The 23,599-nt window shown below is 49.7% G+C and overlaps 1 protein-coding gene and 1 pseudogene across 1 annotated transcript; both read right to left on the reverse strand.

Annotated features, from left to right (window-relative positions):
* Positions 1–1,888: 1,888 nt before the first annotated feature.
* On the reverse strand, positions 1,889–19,544 carry LOC144160758 (uncharacterized). Its single transcript, XM_077691939.1, has 5 exons — positions 19,527–19,544; positions 18,871–19,104; positions 15,522–15,633; positions 13,729–13,835; positions 1,889–11,774 (listed from the first exon to the last, which is right to left on the reverse strand). Exons 1-5 carry the CDS (start codon positions 19,542–19,544, stop codon positions 11,547–11,549), a joined length of 699 nt encoding a protein of 232 aa, XP_077548065.1. The 3' UTR covers positions 1,889–11,546.
* LOC144155213 (zinc finger protein 862-like) lies at positions 19,526–21,732 on the reverse strand (annotated as a pseudogene).
* Between the last annotated feature and the right edge of the window lie 1,867 nt (positions 21,733–23,599).

Genomic DNA, 23,599 nt, shown 5'->3' on the forward strand with positions numbered 1-23,599 from the left:
CTTTGGTCTCTTTGCCTGTCCAGAGCAGTTTTGAGCAGCTCCTCGGCAGTCCAGAACTGCCCCCGCATAAGGCAAATGAAATAAGTGCAAATGGGCAAATGAAGTACGGAGCTGGTTTGGGCAGTTCTGAGCAGTCCAAAATGACAAATAAAAGAGACCTCTTGTTTCGCGGGCGGACGCGGCGGCGCGGCATTCTGCATATCACTGCGCATGTGCATCTGCAGCTGTAGGCAACTGCGCCTGCGCCGTTTCGGAGCCAGTTGAAGAGACAGACTTGCGCGCGGGCCGTGGCCTTTCTTTCCTCTATGGCCGTAACGAGGGATCGCCGACCTGGCGTCTCCTACCACCGCTTGCCCGCGCGCCGAGAACGTCGGAGTGCAACCATAAAGCAGGCACAACGGACCGGGGCTGGCTCACGACAACCAAGGCAGAGAAGTGGCTGGATTCTGTCGAGGTCCCTCGAGCCGGGAGACGGAGGCGGTTCAGAGAACACACAGTTCGTTTTGTAAAATGGGTGAGTGGTCTGTTTGCTCCGTATACGAAACGATGTACAGCGAGCGGTGTGCGAAAACTATTAGCGAGACACCTTCCACCCCAGTGCCTGCGGTCGAGATAGTTGAGTACGCATGCGTGTCAATGTATGTGAACGCTTTCAATTTTGTCTGCAGCCGGCGATGCTGCAGCGCTTCGTTTCTCTCGAATGTGGCACCCGGCGGCGCCTTGCACACGGTTCTTGACAGCCGAGCGGCCGGCTGCGTGAGGCATGCGCCGAAGTCGTGTAACAGCCCCGTTCAGCTGCGAGATATGTCCTTCGGACGCTCTTTTAATAGTCATATTATTCACTGTAAAGGAGAATGGTGTTGGAGCACGTCGAGAATATTCTTGCATGATTATTAAACCATTTCCGGTCGTTATGGGATGAGCAGACAGCTGATATCGAGCACTGAAAACAATCGCGTTGGGTGATTCGCTTCACAAAAAATAACTAAATGCAAGCAACATTTTTTGCACATTTGTGCACATTTTGCATGCCAGTCGAATCGTAATGGAACGTTTCTGAGTTTCTGACCATGTTGCCCGTTGGACAGAGACAGCTATGAAGATTATAAAACAAGTAACTCGTCAGCATGGTCATGTTCTGGTGCAGAGGCACAACCCGCGCCCCCGTGGGATCGACACTCCCTCGTCACACAGCAGGGTGCCAGATTGGAGAGAAACGAAGTAGCGCTGCGGGAACTTGCACCCGAAATCAAGAAACTTTTTTGTTAATTTCGCGACCATAGGATTGTTGTTACGAGAATAAATGAAGGTCATGTTCCATTTTTAAAGACGATAGTCTTTCTTGGGCTACTTAAACGAGAAAATTTTGGTCTGCCTGTCTGTATGTATGTATGTCTGTCTGTCCACCGATTCAGCCACCGGTTAAAAGTTGGAAGTATTGTTAAACGAGTCGCTTATATAGGCAAAACCCTTCCTAACTTCTAAAACTGCAAAGATTTGTCATACATGTCGGAATAATATAGCGCAAACGAAACCCCAGGCACATTTGAGGCAAAATGTAAGTGCGTAACCGGAATTACCCGCGTTCTTTTAATTAAGAATAGACGTGGCCTTGATTTTTACGACAGCAAATGGAAAGAAAACGCGTTAAAAACAATGTTTTAATGTTCTGACCAAAAAATACAAAAATAATAAGCTGGCGCGCGAGCCACGAGCGCGAGCGCAACCCCAAGCCGAACAGTAACAAAGGGTCCGACAGAGGGCACGGGACCGTTGCGGGCGGGAAAATTGAATTTAATTTAGTTAAAATGTACGGCGTTTGTCATGGGAACGGGTGGGGAATAGCCCGAGAGGGGGGGGGGGGGGGGGGGGGTTGAGAGGGAATGTATGGCATGGGAGTGACTGCAGAAGACTATCGTCTTTCGACGACATTTGCAGAGAAGCGAGCAGATACGCGGCCAATTTTTTTATCTCGTGCCATTCCAAAGTTGTTTTCGTATTTTGGTTACGATGGCTCAATGAAAGTTCCATAAACTTCGCATGTTAGGTCCCTGTCTCCCTCAGAACGCAATAATGTAATCCATTTTTACCGATAACAAATCACATAGGCCACAGCAAACGCTGTTGAAATCTGCGAGGTCACAGCGGGATAGTGCGGGAACTTCAAGGCGTCTCCACTTCCCATCTGTTTTTTAATGCGTATTTCTATGCCTACCTCAAGCGTAAATCTGTCTGTCCACACGTAACGTAAGACGAATCGCTTGGTTGCAGGCAGTTAGTGGGAAATGTTTACGCATCTCGATAAGCCCTATAGAGGAGTTTGTTTTTATTTTTCGTTATGTTTCTTGTACATTTTATGGTTTATTATGAGCCTTCTCTCGGCAAGGGTGGCGTTTTTGGAATTTTGCAATGGTAATTTACTAATACGAGTGAAATAGATTTTCCGTTCTTTATTGTCCCTTTGACACAATGTCCGTAATAGCTTTTTCCACATACTGTGGTGAAATTTGTTGTGAGCAGCGCACCAAACCAGTGAATTATAAATTGCTATTTTAAAAAGTGTTAAGTGAAATAGTATTTTCATTGTATTCTTGTTGTTATCATTAAACTCCCCATTAAGCTGGAAATAAATGAAGATGTGAACAATTTGTTAAAAATTTCTTGAACATAAAACCATGCTTGGTCATTACACGGTAAACATTGAATATTGGTTGATATTTTTTATGCTTGGTCATTCACATAATTTTAAATGGTACTCTTTTCTGTAGAGGTGGACAGAACCATTCGAAAACTGAAGAGACCAGCCCCGAGGACCTGGACAGCTTCTTCAAGCGGCTAGCAAGGGAAACTCCTCTTGAAGGTAGCATTACCACTGCTGCCGGCAGCACTGACACTACTAGTCCAACGTCATCGACGGTTCCAGACGTCCATAATTCTTGCGTTGCAAGCTCTTCCAAACCCATTCTTCATTCAGCTTTTTCTTGCGGCGAACTAACAGATCAAGGTGACTACAGTCCTGCCTCCTGTATTCCACATGCAGCAGCTGCACAAGTAGTTAGTGTATACCCGCCAGGTTACATTGAGTCTCCCGCAGCGAACAGCAAGAATATACACGGAGTTCCAAACGATATCGGCAGCTGTATCGGCAAGCCACTTGATGATTTCTCGAAGAAAATGTTGCTACAGGAGCACTGGAAACCCCCAAAAGCCTACACATTTCCTTTTTCTTTTCATAAAAAAGATGGAAAAGATGTCCGACGTCATGCCACACGGGAACATTTGGATAAGTTTGAGTGGTTGGTCCTCTCGGATATTCACAAAGGGTTTTACTGCAAGTACTGCGCCCTTTTTGTGCCGGGAAACATTGGCGGCAAGCACAAAACGGTGCCTCTTCAGCAGCTGGTTTCGAAGCCACTAACGCAGTTCAAGAATTTTCTGGGGAAGGACGGTAGCCTGACTACTCATGCAAAAAAAAGCTATCACTTGGCTGCTGTGAGTTCTGGGAAGGAGTTTCTCCAGCGCATTAGCGCGCCTGAGAGAAGCGTAGAAAACCAGCTCAACACCCATCGATTGTGCCAGGTTAAAGAAAATCGACGAAAGCTAGTGCCAATCATCAATACTATAATTTTTCTTGGCCGGCAAAATATTTCATTGCGGGGACACAGAGATGATGGGGTGCTCTTGAAAGAAGGTGAAATGAACTTTTCTTCTTTCGCAAACGAAGGAAATTTCAGGGAACTTTTAGGTTTCCAGATTGAAAGCGGAGATAAGGAGCTCGCTGAACACCTCACTCGTTCGTCACACCGGGAGACGTACATCAGCAAGACCATCCAGAACGAACTTATATCCTGTTGCGGTACTGAAATCAGCTCTATCATCACAGAAAGAGCTAAAACTGCGGTTTTATACAGCATCATGTTGATGAGACTACGGATATCGCCCACGAATCGCAACTAGCGCTGGTGTTGCGCTACGTGCATAACGGCGTACTCCGCGAGGACTTCCTTGAATTTATCTCTTTGAGAAGGCCATCTGCCGAGCACTCTGAGACCATGAATCAAAGTGTCCACGAGCCAATAATTACAGGTAAAGATCTGGGGCGCACTGTTCTCGGCATCCTACAAAGGCATGGACTGAATTTAAAAAACTGTGTCGGAGTTGGGACAGATGGTTGTAGCACTATGGTGTCTGAAACGAAGGGAGCGGTAGCAGAGATTCAGAGAAGTGCGCCGCATGCTCTAAGATGCCCATGCTACAATCACGCTCTTAATTTATCAATTTCGAGATCAACTGAAGTGCAAGATATCCGAAACGCTGTCGGCGTGATAAAAGAAGTAATTGCATTCTTCACAACTTCGTCTAAAAGGAATGAAGTTCTTAAACAGATGTTTGGAGGGCAACTCTCAGGATTCTGCGAAACCCGATGGGTCGAACGCCATGAAAGTGTTCAGCAGTTCCGCAGCTCTCTCCCGAAGATCGTCGAAACGTTAGATAACATTGCCCACTGGAGGGAACGCCAGAGTGCGTCCAGAGCTGCAACACTTCTCGCTGCGGTATCTGATAGCCACTTCGTTATTGCTTTGGTGGTCCTAAATGATCTTTTGGCCCACACATATCCGCTCAGCAAGGTGTTTCAAAAGCCATCGATAGACGTTAAGACGGCTCAAGACGCTGTACAGGGGTGGTATTCTCGTAACTGTCCATTCTGAAAACGTCCCTTTTGAGTCCCTTTCATCGTGACGTACTTCCGGTTAAGCAGTGAGCGTTGGCAGTAAGTTTGCCGCGCTTGCGTTGCGTCACTTCCGGTTGTTTGCTTTTAGCCAATCAGGGCTCGCTAAAAGGGACACTTTTGAAAGGGACGCAAAAGGGACAAAACTAGAGAATACCACCCCAGGACACGCTGACAGTACTGCGGGAAAAGCGACGTTTGAGCGAAAGCGGATTTTCTCACATTTTTAAAGGAGCCATGAAGAGAAAATGCAAGTTGGTTTTATTCGAAAGATTTCGTGTTTTATAGTGCCCCCAGCGCTTGTCCGGATACAAACGATGCTTTATTCACTGAGAAATTAAACAATTTAGGTTAAAATTTTGATTTTCCCGCTAAATCGTTTGTGTTTGGGGTCTGCAATGACATCACAGGAACCGACCGCTCTGCAGCCTAAAATACCTTCATTCACGCATCCGCCGTACAGGGTCGAGACAAGTATACGCTGGCGCCGCCATTTTGGGTCGCTCGCTCGCCACCGAAGCAAGTCATTGTGTCAAAACCGCTCTAAAATTATCGCCGCAAAGCGGTTAACTAAAGAATTTTGAATCATATTGTCTGTTTCGCGTTGCTAGGTCTCGTGGGAAACGAAAAGAACAACGCAATGAGCACGTTGGCCCAATCGCGGCGGCACGGGACCGTTGAAAGGTTGTCTCCACCCTGTATAGCGGTGTTGGTTTGTTCCCGCGTTTCTTTACGTTTCCCGAACCTAGATGGCGCCACCATACCGTGGCAAGCATTTGGTTTGTTTTGCCCGTATTTAAACGTGGCTTATTTTTGTTCTGGGAGAAAATATTTGTTCCCTGAAACAGTGCTCGCTCGACAAATGTGGTCACATAAGACACCGTTGCTTGCGTCAATCGGCCAGTGTCGTCTGAGACAACCCCAAGCCCCGTAGTGTTGTGCAGCTAAATCAAGCATGCTGCGCGCAGTACGAACAGCAGTACGCATCAGTACTTCTATGTTTACATGTGCTTTCGTAACTTCCACTGTTTGTCCCATCATTCTTATTCCTTTGTAAAGAATGCGCCCTAAATTTACGCGCAAATCGCTCGTTCGGCTAGTTTGTAAGCTCTACCTAATTTGCGTCTGCTTCTGACGGCCTCCGCCAATCGCAGAGCTGAACTCATGTGACATCATAGGTTCAGTTGCGGGAAATGAGCTGGTGGGTCGCATGGCCATTTCCTTTTTTCATAATTATGTAGCTTATTTGACCGATGTTTACGTTAAAAGTGGTGTCAAAATGATTCTAACGAGGCAATCTTTTGAATGAACCAAACTTGTATTTTCTCTTCATGGCTCCTTTAACGAGGCCACTGCACTCGCTGAGGAGATCGGGACAGATCTTCGCCTGAAGCGCGCACCGAAAAGACAGGCTTGCTCCCAAAATATGTCCACGAGTGACGTTGCCACTTACTTCAAAACTGTCTACGTGCCTCTGTTGGACAATGTGATCATGGACATCATCCAAAGATTTCCATCTCAGACGCTGGATATATTCCAGCTCTTTTCTTTGTTGCCTTCTAATTTAGTACATGCTAGTTGCACTTCCGGAGCTAGCCTGATTTGCAGCAGCTTTGCAATGAAGTACGGCTCAATTACTCGCATAGCACCAACTAATCCTGAACAGGCGTTTTGCGTTGAGTGCGACTTGTGGTTTGCGAAGTGGTGCCGAGAAAAGGAATGTGGTGCGCGCATTCCGTCGACAGCCATTGAGGCCTTCGGCGCTTGCGATAAGGACATTCTTCCAACCATTCACACACTCCTGCAGGTCCTGGTGACGCTGCCGATCAGCGTTGCGACAGCAGAAAGGTGCTTTTCAACTCTTCGCAGACTGAAGACGTGGATTCGGTCCACCATGTGCGAAGATAGATTGTTAGGACTTGCTTTACTGTCTACGCACCGGGACATTTTCGTCGACGTAAATAGTGTACTTGAGCGATTTGCTCATGGTGGGAACCGCAGGTTGCTGCTATCTCTGTAATCCGTCTATAATGGAAAAACGAATGGCTGTAGATTGACTGCTGTTATCTTTGTAATCCGTCTACAAGCGAAAAACGAATGGCTGTAGATTGACTTTCTTGTGTCGGGTGCGTTAGTGTATGCCCTTTTTTTATCATTCACATCAATCATTTCTGTGTTTAGAAGCTGAGAAATTTATTTGAAATGTTTATTTAGGCACAGTATGCACCTTCAGTTTATGCTGCCTGGTGCTTGAGCGATTCCATGTGTCTGAAAGTATGTCATATGCCTTATTAAAATTTTTGTTTGTGCTTTTTCGGCGTTGTGGTTCAGTCGCCGACGCTCCCTTTGCATTAAATAAATTATCAGAACAATGTATACTGACTCTTTTTTGCTTTTTGCTTGACATTTCCCTCCGATACATAGCATATATAGAGTAAATCCTTCCTTATTCAATGTGTCGGAAAAATTGTAATTCCAGCTCTGACTAGAACTTAATGCCAGAAATCACGACGGACGTGCTAGGATTTGTCTTGCAAATATCTTAGGCCACTGCAACTAACTGACCAGTCGCACGTGCACATTGCGTACTTTTCCCTAGTTTCTTCAGGACAAAAATAGCGCAGCGCATTTTCAGAACATTATGTAGCGCCGCAAGGTTTGTTTTCTTCTACGCCTTTAAAATAATAAGCATGCTTGGGGTACACAGGTTTAGTACACGTACCAGCACGATGATTGAGTATTTGCGTGGATTTCTTCAGGGGGCAACTTTCATCTCACTCCGCGCCTTTCTGTTTCCTGCTATGCAAATGTAGTGAGGGCCCCCCCCTTGGTGCCACCCTGGATCCGCCCCTGGTCTGTTATAGAGCGCGAGTGCTTAGCTGTAGTGTGGGCTATCCAGAAATTCCATGTTTACCTCTACGGCAAGAAATTTACCGTCGAAACTGACTACCAGCCCTTATTGTATATCAGCTCTGCTCGCCAGATGAATACAAGGGTGCTCTGCTGGAGCCTTACCTTGTCATAATACGACTTTTCCGTTCGATATATCCTGGGAGCTAGTAACGTGGGTTCGGACTACTTGAGCCGCCTTCAATGAGGGCATGGAACGGTCCCGGTTCGTAGAACTGTTGTTTGTCAGTATTTCTGTGCATTTTTAGGGTTTCTGTGCATTTTGAGTCATTGCTATGTAGTGTGATAGTGATCAAAGTGAGTGTCGGACGTGGAAGTGGGGTAGTGATATTAGTGAGTGCAAGTGAAGGTCGCGTCGACCAACAGACCAGTACCATCAAGGACTGTTACCAGCCAACCAACTGCTCACCGGAAGTGTTTTCCCCCAAAACACTTCTTTCGATAGGGGCAATTGTGAGGAGGCACTGCTTACGGGAGAGAAGTGAAAAAGAAGGGCGCGTGCGGTGGTTGGCGGGAATGGTGGGGTGAAAAGAAGGGAGGAGGAAGAAGACGGTGGTGGCACGGACGAGCAGGAAGAACGAGGTTCGGGGAGCGACCTGCCGGACGCTAACGTTCGGGGAACCTCCGCTCCGAGCCGCGCCTTCCTCCTAGAAACTCTCTGCTGGGTGTGAACGCCCAGGAGATCTCCGCGCCGAGCCACGCCAGGTCTCTTCGAGCCACTTCCGAGTAGCAGCGCCAGAAAGGCTCTGGAATCCTTCAAGCAAGCAGCTCTTTTCATCGACCAGCAGCAGCGCTACCGACTAGGGCCCCACGCCAGCACACCGAACAGCGCACCGAACCAAGTGCACCTACCCAGCTCACCGACGTCAGCGCTCCCACACGTGAGCGCGAACTATTTTGGGGCGCGAACTTTGTTGCGTAGGACATTAACTCTCGTGACTTGATTAGGTTAATGCTGATTTATCTATTTTGTCAGTTATTTTTCCCGTAAATACACATCCTTGTCCGCAACCAACAGCCTCGTCCTTCTCCGCCTGGTCAAATTATTAACCCCTCCCTGTTTGAAAAAACAACGTACGGGTACGAGCTAGTTGGTACTCCATCTAAACACCGTAGAGCGCAGTAGGCAAGACAAAAGACGAAGGGGACACGGACGAGCGCTAACTTACAACTGAATTTAATTAACAACACGAAAACATATAAATAGGAAAGATTATCACGCTCATGTGACTACAAAAGGTTGCGAAGCCACCTCGTCATGCAGGCATAATCAGCAGCGTCCATCCTACTGCACTCTACGGTGTTTAGTTGAAAAAACAACCTGCATCACAACAGCGTATGAATCCTAGTTGCATATGAGTGAAAATTCTCAAGATGCCATGAAGACAATGGCTCTGGATGCACTCTCGAGTGCACGAAACTTGAGACATGAAAACAAGGCCTGACAAACTTGTGGATAAGTGTGAAGATACCCGTTTAAAAAAAAGCACCAGCATTACGTAAGACAGAACGCTCACCTCTGATATTCACACTAGTGTGCATGCCCAAAACATAGGCTTGTGTGAATATTCAGGCGCTTCGAACATTCGAACGAATATTACAGTATTCAAATTCGCTTCGACTCAAATTTAAAATTTCCGATATTTCGAAGTATTCGGGGTGAACGAATATCAAAACTTCGTTGAAGTTTCAGTTTCGTTAGACAGGCCACAGCGCCATTGACATCAGTCCTACATCTTGACTACACGTGGAGCCAAGACAAGCTAAGCCACAATCAGAGCGTTGTCGTAGCATAGACGCCAAGAGTTCATACTACTTGTCGTAGCCTTCTTACGCGCAGATGTTCGTCAGGTTAGTCGAGGCTCCTGTTTCATGGTTTCAAACAATGAAACGGTAACGAAACAATTTGTTTGGTTACCATGTGACACGCGTGCAGTGAGCAGGTGCTGATTGCACTCCACTCTTGAACTTCAGTGGCCACCAGTTGCTTCAATCAGTTAAGTGACATGGCAAATGCGTACACGGGTGCCAACCCAATACATATAGTGGAATCTCGATGATACGATTCTGGGTGATACGAATTTCGGGATAATACGAATTTCTGACAAGTCCTGGCAAAATTGCATTGTTTGCAATGGGAAAAATTTCGGCTCTTACGAACGGGCCTGCGCGGCCCTACGGATGATACGAACGAGCCGGCGAGGCGCCCGACTGCCAAACAAGCAACCGATGGCGACGTACGGGCTCTTTCTCCCATTTTTGTCGCTCTTTCTCCAGCAACGGCCGGGCTGTTGTTTCCTGCTCGCGAAAACGCGCCGCGCATTCCACAGGCACGCAGACGCCGCCGTGAAACCACCCGCACGCTGCGCGGGGCGCGGCCAGCCGCTGCAACCAGGCAGCAGCTTTGGTCGTGAAGTGGTGCGGGGCGCTCGAGCCACCGCTTCTAACCGCTATTTAAAATGCCACTCAAAGCACACACAAAGTTTCTTACGCGGTAAATGAGCTAATAATGCGGGCCAAAACGGTTTTAAAACATCATCTGCGCCGCTAGTGAAAGCGCCCATGCTAAGCCGGGGTGCTGCCGGGGTGCTAAGCCTAACCATCTCCGGTGGATCCAGCCAGCTGTCTCGAGCGCTTCGAAACTGCTGCCCTGAGGCGCATGCCTTCCCACTGGCGCAAATCATCAGGCTCCTCCCACTGCCACGCACGTTGCGCGTTATTTTCTGACCGAGGCACAGGCGACCACGAGCGCGGAATCGCCAACGTGGGCGTGAAAATGCCGCGCGCGCAACGCCGACGCGCACGAATCGCGTGCAAAAATGCTCCTGTAGTGAGCTTGGGCACCGCGAGTGAGGAGACGAAAGTCCAGAAATTTTCACTCGGTGACATGGAGGTTAAAAAAAGCAGAAAAATGTCACGGATTTCTCCACGCGAAAGTAAGAAAAGACATAAACGAAAACTTTTTCTAGTGCTCAATTTTTTGGTATGTGCTGGTTCATATGAATTTCGGATGATACGGATATTTTTCGCGGTCCTGTGACATTCGTATCATCGAGATTTTACTATAGAACTTTTTTATGAAGGTCCCGCCAGGACAGGAAGCTCAGTGTCTCAGTGACAGGAAGCTCAGTGACACCTGACAGCTATATGAATTCGCTTCGAAAGTATTCGACCCCAAGGACTATTCGCTTCGAATTCGCTTCGACCTGAAATATTACTATTCGCACAAGCCTACCAAAACACCATGCCAAAACACTGCTCTTTGAGATGCACTAGGTGATAGTAAGTGTTGGAGACTACCAAGCTGCTGCAATCCTTACTTCGCGAAGCCTCCCTTTCTCGTGTTCTGTGGCATTCCTTTACGGCGCCAACCGAGCATCTTCAAACTAGAGCTTGACGGCCTGTATCCTCACCCAGGAACAATTCGCACCACTCACACGTGCTGGAAGCTCACAAGCACACTGCCGTTCTTGTTCCTTGCTCCCAACCGGATGAACCGCCGCCACAGCCAGGCATCGCACAAACAACCTCCTCGCTAAGCGATTCAAGCCACTGTGGTGGGTACTTACTACATGCCAGCTTGGTCCTCGAACAAGAGAACTGTCCTCCACTACACTCTCACGTTGCTTGCATGACCTGGCTGCAAGGGCAAGGGGCAGCAGCAACAAGACAGCCGAGTTGCAATCCGTTCACAGCTGGGCCAGGCCAATCCTGGGTGCGAACCGTCCCTCAGAACACTGCTCCGGCTGTTCCCCCACGAGCCCATCGCTGAACAGGGAGCGAGACAGCCGAGTTGCAATCTGTTCACAGCCGAGCCAGGCCAATCCAGGCAAGCCGCCAACGCAGCCTTCTGCTCGTTTTTCAAGCGAGGGAACCGCCCCTCGCAAGAGCCTGGCCGGGCCACCTCTCAGGAGGCGGTGGGTGCGGCGTGCTGCACCTGCACCATGTCGGGGGTGAGGGCGATGGGCATCTCAGGCAGCAGGGCAGAGGCTGCTGCGTGGCGCTGGTTGCCCATCATGAGCAGCAGCAGCTGCGACACGGCGTGGCTCTGCTCTTCCAGCGCCCGCGCCTGCCGCTTCGCCGCCTCCGCGATCCGCCGCTGCTCCTCCAGCAGGCCTTGCAGCAGGGCCGTTTGCTGCAGCAGAGGGGCAGAAGGGGCTTTCACGCTGATACGCAGACCACAGTGTAACCTCATTACAAGGGACACTCAAGGGACCCAAAAAACGTGTCTCGTGTAATCAAGGTCTCTTGTATGCAATGTTGCTAACATGGCGAACATAGGAAAACCAACCAAACCGCCTCCATTCAAATGTCTCTTATAACCAAGTGCCTCTTGTAACAGTGTCTCTTGTAACGAGGTTTTACTGTACGACAGGAAAACCCCGCACTGCAATCTTGTGATGGTTCCACCATGGCAGCTAGCGACGTTGCTCGCCCACTTCCCTTGCCACATGGCTTCTGTTTGCTCTTGAAGCCAAAACCAACAAAAAAGAGACAGTTTTCCTTGGCTAGTGTTGCGTGGAGCTACTGAAAAACTCCTGAAAAATAAATCTGTCGATAATGATAATGACAAAGCAACTTCAAACATCCTTTGCGAGAACTGCATTATTGTTGTCTTTTTGGCAGCGCCAGGCAGCGCCAGGAGAGCCTGTTGGCGAGCCATGCCAAGGACGGGTGTTTGCCCTGCACTCAAGCCCGGCTTGCCTAGGCACTGGCATGCATCAGCATGAAACTATGGTCTGAACTTGGGCCAGCTTCTGCTTCTGCACAACGTGACAAAAAACAGCGCTGAAACGAGGACAAAGAAAGGATTTGAGCAATCGTGCTTTCTCCTCGCTTAAAATTAGGCACTGTTTTTCCTCGTACTCAAGACCAGCAGAATTAAGAGTCTTCTAAGAGTCTCTTTCCCTTTCGTGATATAGTTTCATCGAGAGTCGTTGTCTAAATGTAACCAGAGTGCATGGCTCCACAAAGGTTTGCATCGGGGGATGGGAATTCTAGTGCAGCCTGCCATGGGTAACCGGTGAGAGATTAATCTGGACGGCTGCAAAGCCACGAGGAACCCGTGAGCCCAGAGTGAGGCTGTGATGTGGCGTTTAGTCAACCAGAGACCGGGCATTCCAAATGCACCAATGCTGGCAGCCATACAGAAAGCCGTCTTGTACACGTGCTCCAAAGTGATTCCAAATGGCTTTCAACCACATGACATCTGCATTGGAATTGGGAAGCTGCCATGCTTCGCTACAATTTCAGAAGTGGCTGCGAGCTTCCACTATCGCCCGCTGTGTTGCACTGGCACAGCCGCAACCACCGAGTGCCACTTTATTACTTTGGCAAAAGAACGACTGAAACCAGAGGTGATTTCCCGCAATGAAACCACTGCCACACGTGATTAAAACTGGCCGTGAAAGTAACCTTGGCGTAGCCAGTGGAGCAACCGAGTGAGGCTGGAGTGCAGGAGTTGATGGTCATTTTCTGAATGATCGCGGTCCCTGTGGCTAACTGGATCACACTGATCCATTGTGGGCTCGACCGATGTCCCAGGAGAACCTGGCACAGCAGGAGCGACCAACCACAGCCCAGTTTAGAGACGCAACCTGCAGGCACATACGCACGCAAATAAAGAACAAGCAGAGGGGGAACAGGTGACTGGGACACCTTCCGTCACTGAAGACCGTGTGATGTGCATGAAAGCCACTTCAGACCAAAGCTGAACACTATCGCAGCCACTCAACAGATGTGAATGAGTACTGATGTGGCTCTGCTGTGATGTCGTGAACACATTGTCTGCAACTGCCCTGTTCTGTCTGGAGATGAACTTGCCAGGGGTGCAGTGTTCAAACACACTACTGCCCCAGGGCGCTGCCCAAACCTTCCCGGTGCTTGAGACGTGTACCGGGTGATATGAGTGTGTCACTCGGCAAGATGACCGGTGTGTCCAGCAGCTGCACCACGACACTCGAGTGGAAGGCGAGGAGGAGCAGTGCTGCAAACAAACCTCCACAGTGCAACAGACCCTTCCCCAAGAGGAGGCAGGGAGCAGCCAACTGCGCCTGGGGAGACAGGACGTGCCCTGCCCCCGTTCTGACCTGGCTGGTCTGGTGCAGCATCTGGGCGTGGAAGTGCTCCTCCATCCCAGCGGCGGGGGGCCTGGTGTCAGGCTCCGGCTGCCCACTGGCCACTCCCCCGGCCCCCGCTGCAGGGAGGGTGCAAGCTGTGTTGCAACTAAACTGCACAAGTTATGCGCGTGTCCTGGTGAATGTCAGTGTTTTTCCGACATGGAAACCAATTGCACTATTTTGATTTTCATCATTAAACAAGTGCCGCATTTCTGAACAAGTGATCCCTTTTAAACAAGCAGGGGGTTAGTTACGGCAGTCAACATACCAAAAATAACTCCTTCTTTTGTTGCCCTGCTCTTTGCTTTTGCTAAAAGAAAAGGGACATTTCCAAAGGCACGCTTTTGTCAGGTCTACGCCACAGACGTAGCTGTGCTAGTGTTCACTGCCAATAAAAAATTAAACACATGGATTTTTCTTTTAGAAGGATGCAATAGGTTCAAAATTCTCTGATGTGGCCGCAAAGGGTGAACAGACACTTTAAAAAAAAAAAGCGTGAAGCCAGAAAAGCAGTGGCAGAAGTGGAGCACATGGCTTGGAGACTAGTCTTGAACACGAGTGTTCAGCCACTTATAACTTTGGTAGAAACAAAAATGATGCAACGTCATTTCAGCAGTGTTGTTGGCCCTCTGTGGGAACTACGGAGGTCCGCCATCTTCCCTATCCCTGTCGGCTCGCCACGAAGGCAAGAGGGGGAAGGTCTCTCTCTCCCTGCAGCCGTGCGTTTCCCCGCCGCTGCCGACTCCCTGGCGGAACTGGTTTTGCCCGAGAGCTCCGGGCGGGCTGGTCTGGGGTGGATGACGGAGGAAGGCTCTCTTTGGGTACCAGCCATCACCGGGAGCGGCCGTAGGTACGTGCTGCTCCTTTTTGGCCTTCCTTTGTCCGCCTGTTTCTCCCGTCCTGACCAAGGTGGTCTTGGCGGTGGTACAGCGACGCACCCGACGTTCCTCATTGCGGTGCAGTAAACGTCGCTGTTGGCGATTTCTGTGTCTGGTGTGTTCCTTGCTGATCGCTGCCGCTACGCCAGTTGGCGGTGCGTGGCCGTGTTCAGTGGAGCTAGCCTTGCGGCCGAGGCGCGGGTGCGAGCTGGTTCGCAGTAAGAGCCCTGGTCCCCACACCTTTTAAGGAGTTTCTTTTCTTTTCCTTTCAAAAAAATTGAGACTGAACTTCTATTCTTATTTTGTATTTCTAAAATTAGCAGTTTTAGAAAAAGCACAGCACTCAATCTATCTACATTTTTTCTACACCAGTGACATTTTACAGATATGATTGGAAATATTTGGCCGATGTTACCTATCACTTTCAAGTTGGAGATACCGAGATAAGGGTCATGAAAGTGAGTGACAATCTAGCGCCTGGTCCAATTTCCTGACATTTTTCTAAATTTTTTGTTCACAGTACAACGCTAAGTTTGTTTTGAACTGCCAGTAATTTTGGTGTAGTTTTTGTTTTAAACAAATTTTACTGAGAACAGCTACACCTTGCCACGCGCATGGCCCCAAAGTTGGAAAAGACTGCAGCCACCAGAACCAGCGTATCACCCGCGCCACCTTTGCAATTTTAGTTCTCGCGAAGTACACAGGTTAGATGAAAACGGATTGCACTATTCCCTGGCTCGCACACAACTCATAACAATACGAGGAAAAACGAAACATGCATGTGCAAGCACGTTCAACGTCTCGTGAAATCAGCCCACAAGGGTTTTTGGCAGAATGGGCCACCTCGCCTCCACAGCGCCACACAGAAACAAAGCAAAGACGTACGTGGTGTGGTGCCCTGAGCGTGCACGGCCCCAGCAGCAGCAGCAGGAGGCAGAGGGGAGCCAGCAGCAGTGACAAACACGCTCGCCGCCTCCCCAGGGGTCCCCAGTCGCAGCTGCACCTGCCAGGGCAGCCCAACTGAGTACACGGCCAGCTGAGAGGATGCGGTGCGATTCTCGGCCGTGCTTCAAGGCAACACATTGCAAGCACGGAAGTTTTCGTAGGGAAAATGTTTCGAGAGGCGTTATGGGGAGAAAAGGTGTACCCCTGTCATGACATCTAAATAGTACTCCATTGTGCAGAAACGCACAGAAAAGAAAACAGCCCTACAAATGCGGTTCAGTTGCACCTGCATGCACGAAAGGATCTGAAGAGAGAACACTGCTACACAAAGGACAGGCATCTCAAAATACGCATCGAAAATTTAGTCCAAAGAGAAGGAAAGAGAAGAAACGCCCTCGAGCTGCCGTGTTCTTGCACTGTACTGCCTGGCTGGTTCAACTCTGAACACCAACATTGGCTCCATTCACAGGCTTCCGGCCCGAAAGCATTACTAACTGTACTCCCTAGCCCCCCCTGACTGCACAGAGCACTCCTCTGCACTGAACGGAGCCTGGGTTGACTGGTGCGACCTGTTATCAACACCAAAGCTCCATTCTTTCGCTGTACGCGGCAAACCACTGTTCCTACCTTGGGGAAACAGTGTTGCAGCATCTGGTGGCGCAGTTATCGGCCCCAAACATTGATTGGAACCAGCGTTTAATCACAGCCACAAGTGCGGCCTCAACACGGCACTCTTCACCGTAGAAGCCACTAGCCGATCAAAATAATCGGCCCTTTCCCTCTCAGCGACATGCATACTAGTCAGGAACGAAACCAACAAGCCAGGGCACAGAAAAAATACTGTGAAAGAAAAAAGACTTTGCAGAGTCCCAACTACAGCTGACAGGGGCTTTCTTTCTCAGCTTACAACCCGTACCATGTAAATAGCCCCCCACTTGGGATTGTGCATTATGCACTGGATCATGACCAGGATTTAGTTGGACACTGTTGGATTGTGGCCCACCACTGGTGCGGAGCACTGGTGGTGCGGAGCTGTGCACTGTGCCTAACATTTTTCTTCCGCCCATGGCACTGCTAACCTAAAAGCTCAAGCCTTGAACAACCCTTACATACTGACCAAATACGCAGTATCGACCCATTTTGATGCTGCTTGCCCATGCACACAGAAATGTTCTCAACATTTCACGTACCTTAATCGTCTTGTACAAGTTCTACGTGTGTTAGGCTTTTCCACAATGCTTTAATGCCGCGCAGAAAAAAGGAAACACAAAGTGTTGTGCCATGCAGTGAAGCCACGTTCCTGTACCAGCACTGTCCGCACTATCAAAACCGCTGCGGCCGCTGAGTGGCTAGGCGTTGTGCTGCTGAGCCCAAGGACAAGGCTTCAATACCCGACCGCGGCGGCTGCTTTTTTGATGGAGGCGAAAAGCAGAATCGCCCATGTGTATGCGGTTTCGGAGCACTCCACTACACCGCGTCTCATCGCGTGCCTTGTGTCAGCGCGTTAAACCCCACAATCCAAACATCTTAAAAGCTCAAACTTTGCTCTGCAAAAGTTGCTGCACACCAAATCTAAGAGCAAAAGCTATTTGCACAGCATTTGTAACATCTGATTGATTGATTGGTTGCGGGGTTCGACGCACCACACCCTCACCTGGGCTACGAGATGTGCCGCAGTGGAGGTCCTGGTGAGCTCTGACCACCCGCAGGGGGTCTTCCAGGGGCTCCCTGCAAATTGGGCTAGCCTGCCGTCCGAGGCCTGCAGCAGTGGCGTCCTTTTGGCGATGCAAGCACCCTCTCAGTATCCTGGCCCTTTTTGCAACTGAGGCAGTGTTGTTTTGATAGCTTTTCCTGGCAATGTTATTGCCTGGCCTCCTCCTTCGGGTCTGAATAAGTTTATTCGGGAATTTCTAAACATCACGTGAGCACACCTGTGATCGCATGGTGCAGACGACCACAGCTATAGCAGCGTTTATGGCTGAGAAAGTTGGTCCCACACCACAACTACACCTGGGGCCAGCCTAAGAACGACACAGAAGTTGCCCCTCATCACCGCAGCCAGCTGTTCCTCCACGCAGTGCAAGAAGTGCCACACTGTGAACATGGCACCAGTCGTTTCTGCAATTTCTTGCGCTTAATCTGCTCATGAATGCCTGCAATGCAATGACAAAAAAAAAGAAACTAGGGGTGAAAAAGACAACGAAGTGTGTGTAACACTAGTGTGTAACACTAGGCACAACCTCGTGCCCACTGACACGCGGGTCCATCCCTCAGGTGGAGTGATACACTACGTACGTGAGCCATCGCCGTCCTCAACTTGTACCAGGGCACAAAAGCGGCGCGCAAGCAGAGAGCAATAATTTTTCCCTTTCACTTGCTATAAAAATATTTCAGGCAAATAAATGAATTTACAACAAAAGTTTACTAGAAGGGCCATTTGATTCTTAAAAATGCCTCAATGGCAGACGCGCTGAGTGCCACGGTGCACTGAGAGGGCGCCGCGGCAAACAGGGGCACTGTTTCTCATGCCCTTTCATCATTGCAGCGACACACCGTTGCAAGGCAAAACTGGCTCAGATGAGAGACTCGTGAAATTTCTAGGGACTACATTTCCACTTTTCACCGCCGTCGGGACCCGTGTCCTTGGGCTCAGCAGCACAATGCCACTGTGGCAGGTCTATTTGCTAGCCTCTACTACTTGGCGATATGTGAAGGCTCTTTTGAAGGCAGTCTTGCATTATCAGCCGCCCCCACATTCAGGCCGTTCAATTCACACCAATGTTTCTTCAAAGCCAGCTGTGATCTTGACTATAGCCCTGCTACAAGTGATGCCATTAGCCGCTTCAAGCTGGGGCAGACTTTGTTAGGGATGTCCATACCACAGGTTCCAATGTCAAGTGTGCTGAGGTAGATGGAGAGAGAAAAAAAAGTGAGCCGGTTTCCCTCTCCCTTGAAGGGACATCGAAGGTCCAGAGCACGAATGCGCAGGCCCACCCCAGCCCAACTTTTTCTTTCATGTGTCCTTTCCTCATCACTCATTTGGCTGCACCCACAGCAACAACCCACCTTCGGGGTGAAATGGTGAAGGTGCACACGGTGCATGAATGCACAAGTGGTTGACACGTTTAACCATAACCCAGGGTTCGAGTTCTGCAGGCCCAAGTGGCTCCACAGTGCACCGTAAGCAGGTGCAAAGTCTTCTGAAGGTGACCGACAAACCAAAAACCTGCACTTAACAGCCACGCAAGCTGAGAAACACCCTGCAAGCACAGGTAAGCAGTCGGCACACCTGTTGCTGAAGCCTGGGCAGCAGCAGCCACTGTGGCTGGCAGGGACCGTTCTGCTTCAGCAGGAGCAGCAGCTGCCCCTGTTCCACGGCCACAGGATGAGCAGCAGGAGGAGGGGGCGGAGGGGCCGGAGGGGGCACCCGTGGAAGCTGCTTGCTCTCCTCCCTGGACAGAGGGACAGACCCCCCCAACACTGCCAGCACAGCAGGACGCCAGCTGCATTCGTGCGATGCTTGCTAAAAGGGGCCACAAAGACAAAAACAGAACCTTCAAAGAACCACAGTTTCTATTCTGGCCACAAGACATTTTTTTAGTAACTGCAGGAAATATTGAAATATCTTTGGACACCAGCACTCATAGAGTTTCATACAATAATAACTAGAGTGGAAAGTGGCACTAGTGGCAACGTGAACTCCGAGGCGGCGCTTATGCTTCGATGGGAATGATGGGTAGTCCTGGAACCAGATTGCTTAGGATCGAAATGGGCCTAAAAAAAAAACTCATTTTCCGGTTTGTTGTTTGCAAATTACATGACAAACAAGAAAGCTAGGGACCAAAAACTGGTTTTGTACGAAACAGGGTTCTCCCAATTTTTTTTCGAGGGGTGGACATCATCAGAGCGGGGGGGGGGGGCAAAAATTTAAAAACACAGCGGTACTGTCAAACCTAGAAACATCTCTTTTAATTTGGTGACTAATTTACACCTTCAGCCTCCTATTCTTCAGCTTGGCCCAGTTTTCCACTACCTTGTCATAGGGATATTCTTCGACTTCAGGTCCTTCACATGCAATACGAAAAAGCGCATCGAGCGACTCCTCCTTGAGGCGGTTCCTCAAGTGTGTTTTAATTAACTTCAAAGCAGAGAAGTCTCTTTTGCAGTCTGCAGTGTGTGGAGGCAGGACCAGGTATGCACCAGCAATGTGTGCCAAGACAGGAAACAACTGCTTCATACCTGTAGCCACATGCAGCAAAAGCTGTGAATCTGCCAGTTCTTGCAGCTTCTTGCATTCAAGCACAAAGTTTGCAAAACTTCGCCACTCTTCCATCATGTCAGAAGTGTAGGACTTGCCCAGTGTACAGCAGAGCTTTCCCAGTGCATCTGCAATCTCCACACCATTGCCAGACACAGCCTCTTCATAGCTGCCTCTGACAAACAACACAGAAAAGGCTGCCAGTATGGCATCGTCCTGAAATCTGTCCTTGATGTTTTCAGTCAACTTGTCCAGGAATGCGCTTTCTGTAGCCCTTAGCCACTCTCCATATTCCTGTGTGGGTGTGAACGGTATTCCACTGGCTTCAGAAAAGGCCTGAACTTGTGTCTGGATGTTCTTTTGTGCCTCACGGTCTTGATTGTGGACTTAATCAAGCCTTGTAAAAGACCCACAAGCAGCAACTTTGACTGAAGCGCTCTGGACAGCCTGTCAACGGATGGAAGCACTTCAGACATCATCAATAGAGTGCCAATGAACTTCTTGTCGGACACAATTTTATGCAAGCCTGCAGCCTTTACGTCGCTCCGCTCCTCTGCTTCTCTTGACAGACTCACCAGTATGGAGGAAAGATTGTTCCGAATGGCTGCACACGATCCTCCTACACTAAGCCAGCGTGTGCAGATGATCCAATGATCTTTCCTCCTCCTCCTTGTGTATCTAGTACTTTCTGCACAGCACTCAGTCAAGCAGTGCGGACTGGACTAGATGCATAAAAACTGTACAGGTGCTGCAGCAGGTCCTTGAACTTGCCAATGTACGAAACTGCTTTTGCAGCCTGGTTTGCAGCCAGGTTAAGCTTGTGAGCCCCACAGTGTACTCCTACAGCTTGAGTACATTGTGGAGCCGTTGCTGCCCTCTGCCTGTCTGTTAGCAGCTTCACAGCTCCCCCTTTCCTTCCTGTCATTATGGGGGCACCATCAGTTCCAATGCCACGAAGGCACTCAAAGGCCAAGCCTTTCTTTACTATAAAATCTTCCACTGCTCCTGCAACATTGGCTGCATTAAGAGAAATCACTTTTTCTTCATTCAACTGTTGGTCTAGGCTGCCCAGCACATCAATCATTGCCAGGAACTTCACCTGCAAGTTTACATCGAAAATGTAACGGCAGTGGATAACTAACTGCTCTACTGTAGTGCAGTCGGTTGTCTCGTCGAACATTAGAGAATAATGTTCGCTTTGGTTCAGCTCCTGCAAAATATTGTCCTCAATGACACTCGACAGGCAGGTCACCATCTCTTTGATAGCTCGCTGGCTGCAATAGGTCGCGTTCTTTCCCGTTGCGATTTGGTTTTTTTACATTCAGCCCCAGAGACGTCAGTAAGTCCAGAAGTGGCTCGTAGTTCGTCGTGTGCGCTATCCTATGTTTGCATAGGTAGTACAGGCTGGCGAATGCTTTTTGCATTGCACCAGGAGAAACTGGAGATTGCAGAGCCTCCAAAGGCGACGCAGCCTCGTTGCTAAGCGCCTACAGCGCTACTGCGTCGCGGTGCGAGTAGCAATTGTCCTGTTTGCGAACGCTTTCCAGACGAATCCTTTTACAGGGTTCTTCGTTCCACACGGACTTGTAAAATGGTCTTTTGTCGTACTTTTTACACAGCTTGCAAAGCATCCCACCTTTGATGTCATCGTAAAGGAGCCATGGATGATCGCGAAGCCATGATTTGTTGAAACGTGATGCGTGCTTGTTGTCATCACCAGCTTCCGTATGGCTGGAAGAAACATCGTGCCGCGTCCCGAAGTGGTAGGTTCGTTTCAACGATGATGTGGAGGCAACGTCGGCTGCATGCACGCCGGCTATATTTCGTACGACCCGCGCATGCCGCCGCCTGGCCGCCTCCAACGGCCGCGCGACATGGAGTCCCCAGATATATCACGTGGTACGTGGTCTCGCTCTGGCCTCTGGCGCCGGGCGCCCCCGTCAGGTGGCACTGTAACAGCTTCACTTGTTTACGCGCGGCGCGTCGTGGGTTCCATACGGTCTGCGAAGTCCCACATTTGCAGATAACGCGTAAACATAGCGTCAGTGGCGCGCGATTTTTCGATGTTAATTAGATGTGCATCTAAGTCTCGTGAAAATGTATTTGTATATATTCGTGCAAATGTAAATGCGACGCTGAGAGGAGCATCTCTTGCCGGCGACCCTGTCCTGCGTGCGTCGGCGTCCGCGTCCGCACAGCTGCGTCTCTCCTCCGCTCACCCCCTCTGCTCTCTCCGATAGCGAACACTCTCTCTCTCAACATCTGCGGGCGCGTGACGCAGCGCACTACTACTACTCTCACTCCGCCGGTGGGCGGCGCTGCGCGCTGTGCGCATGTGCAGTACTCTCTCTCCCGCGATCTCCTCTCCTTGGGGTGCGCTGCGCATATACGCGGAGTGCCGCGCTCCGGCCGGTCTCTCAGTCGACGGTCGTCCACGCTATGCTTGCTCTCTCTCTCTCTCTCGCATTACCCGACGATTGCTCACCCAATTCGAGTAATCGAATTAACGGAAACGCACAATGGAACCCCCTTCAGCGTCGCATCACACCAGGGTTCGCGCGAGGGGAGGTGGGCGTAATTTTTGCTGTGGTGCGCTGATAACAGCCTCACTCATAACTGTGGCTATGATGAACTTCTACTCTGTTTTTTTTATTTAAAACTTATGAGGAAATATTCAGCTCAATTATAAGTTTACGTTCGGCTAGTCTCTTTGCGAAAAAACGTACGTTTTAGATATCAGTGAGCATAATTACATCATAAGTTTACGTTGTCTTCTGGAGAAAGTAGTAAAAAAACGACTCATTACAAAAATCAGAATATTGGTCTTCGGGAAAGTGGTCATTATTTGGTATTGGTTGATAAATTGTTGGTCAACGGGAACTCGTGAAAGGAAATTCCTTTGGCGGAACGGCTGCTCGATTTGCAAAACGCAGGGGTCGCGACCTTTTGAGGTGGAAGGCCGAGTTGCATAAATCCGACACGGCGGAGGGCCGCACGGCGAATCGGAAATAAAAGGGGGGAGGTGGGGGGGGGGGGGGGGGGGCTTTGCAGACAAAGAGAAAAAACTCAGCGAGTTGACAATACTACTTGACAATAATCTGGCTAAATGTGAAGATGGGGAAGCGATCAATTCGCATGCTGCTGTCTCCCGCCTATCACCCGGGACATTTGAGGTCAAAACTGCAGCGCGTCGGCCTTCAGATAAGAATTAAGAACAGGGGGAGGGGCGTACGGTTCTGACAACCGGGCCGCATGCTGCCCGATCGAGGGCCACAGGTGGCCGACCCCTGGCATAACGGAACGCTGCAGCAGTGTACCATTGTCGACAACAAGCGCGATGACACGCTGCGGTTTTAAATGCAGAGCATTTCAGTAACTCACGATGTCACCCGCGTTGACGTCCGTAGTCGTAGTCCGCACCCCTCCCCCTATACTATATAAAAAAAAAACTATCCGGCGCCTGGTTTCGATCCCTCGACCCTGCGGGCGGAACGCAATGTACATGGTGCTCTACCCACTGCGCCACAAAGCCGACACAGAATGGGAGGCTACGAACGTGCCTTATATCCTTGACTCATTCAAACTACGTCAAGAAGCTGCTGATACAACGCATTCACTACCACAAACTCCCCAAACACTAAACTTTAACGCAATACACCCACCCCCTATGCGACGCATTTACTCGAGTCCCCCTCGCGGGGAGATGGTACCGCCAAAAACAACGCGTTGTGGACTGCGCAGTAAGGTGCCGGCACGTGCG

Source organism: Haemaphysalis longicornis, unplaced genomic scaffold (genome assembly GCF_048455015.1).
Source record: "Haemaphysalis longicornis isolate Haplotype H1 unplaced genomic scaffold, Haemaphysalis longicornis Haplotype H1 scaffold_1, whole genome shotgun sequence".
NCBI classification, from domain to species: Eukaryota; Metazoa; Arthropoda; class Arachnida; order Ixodida; family Ixodidae; genus Haemaphysalis; species Haemaphysalis longicornis.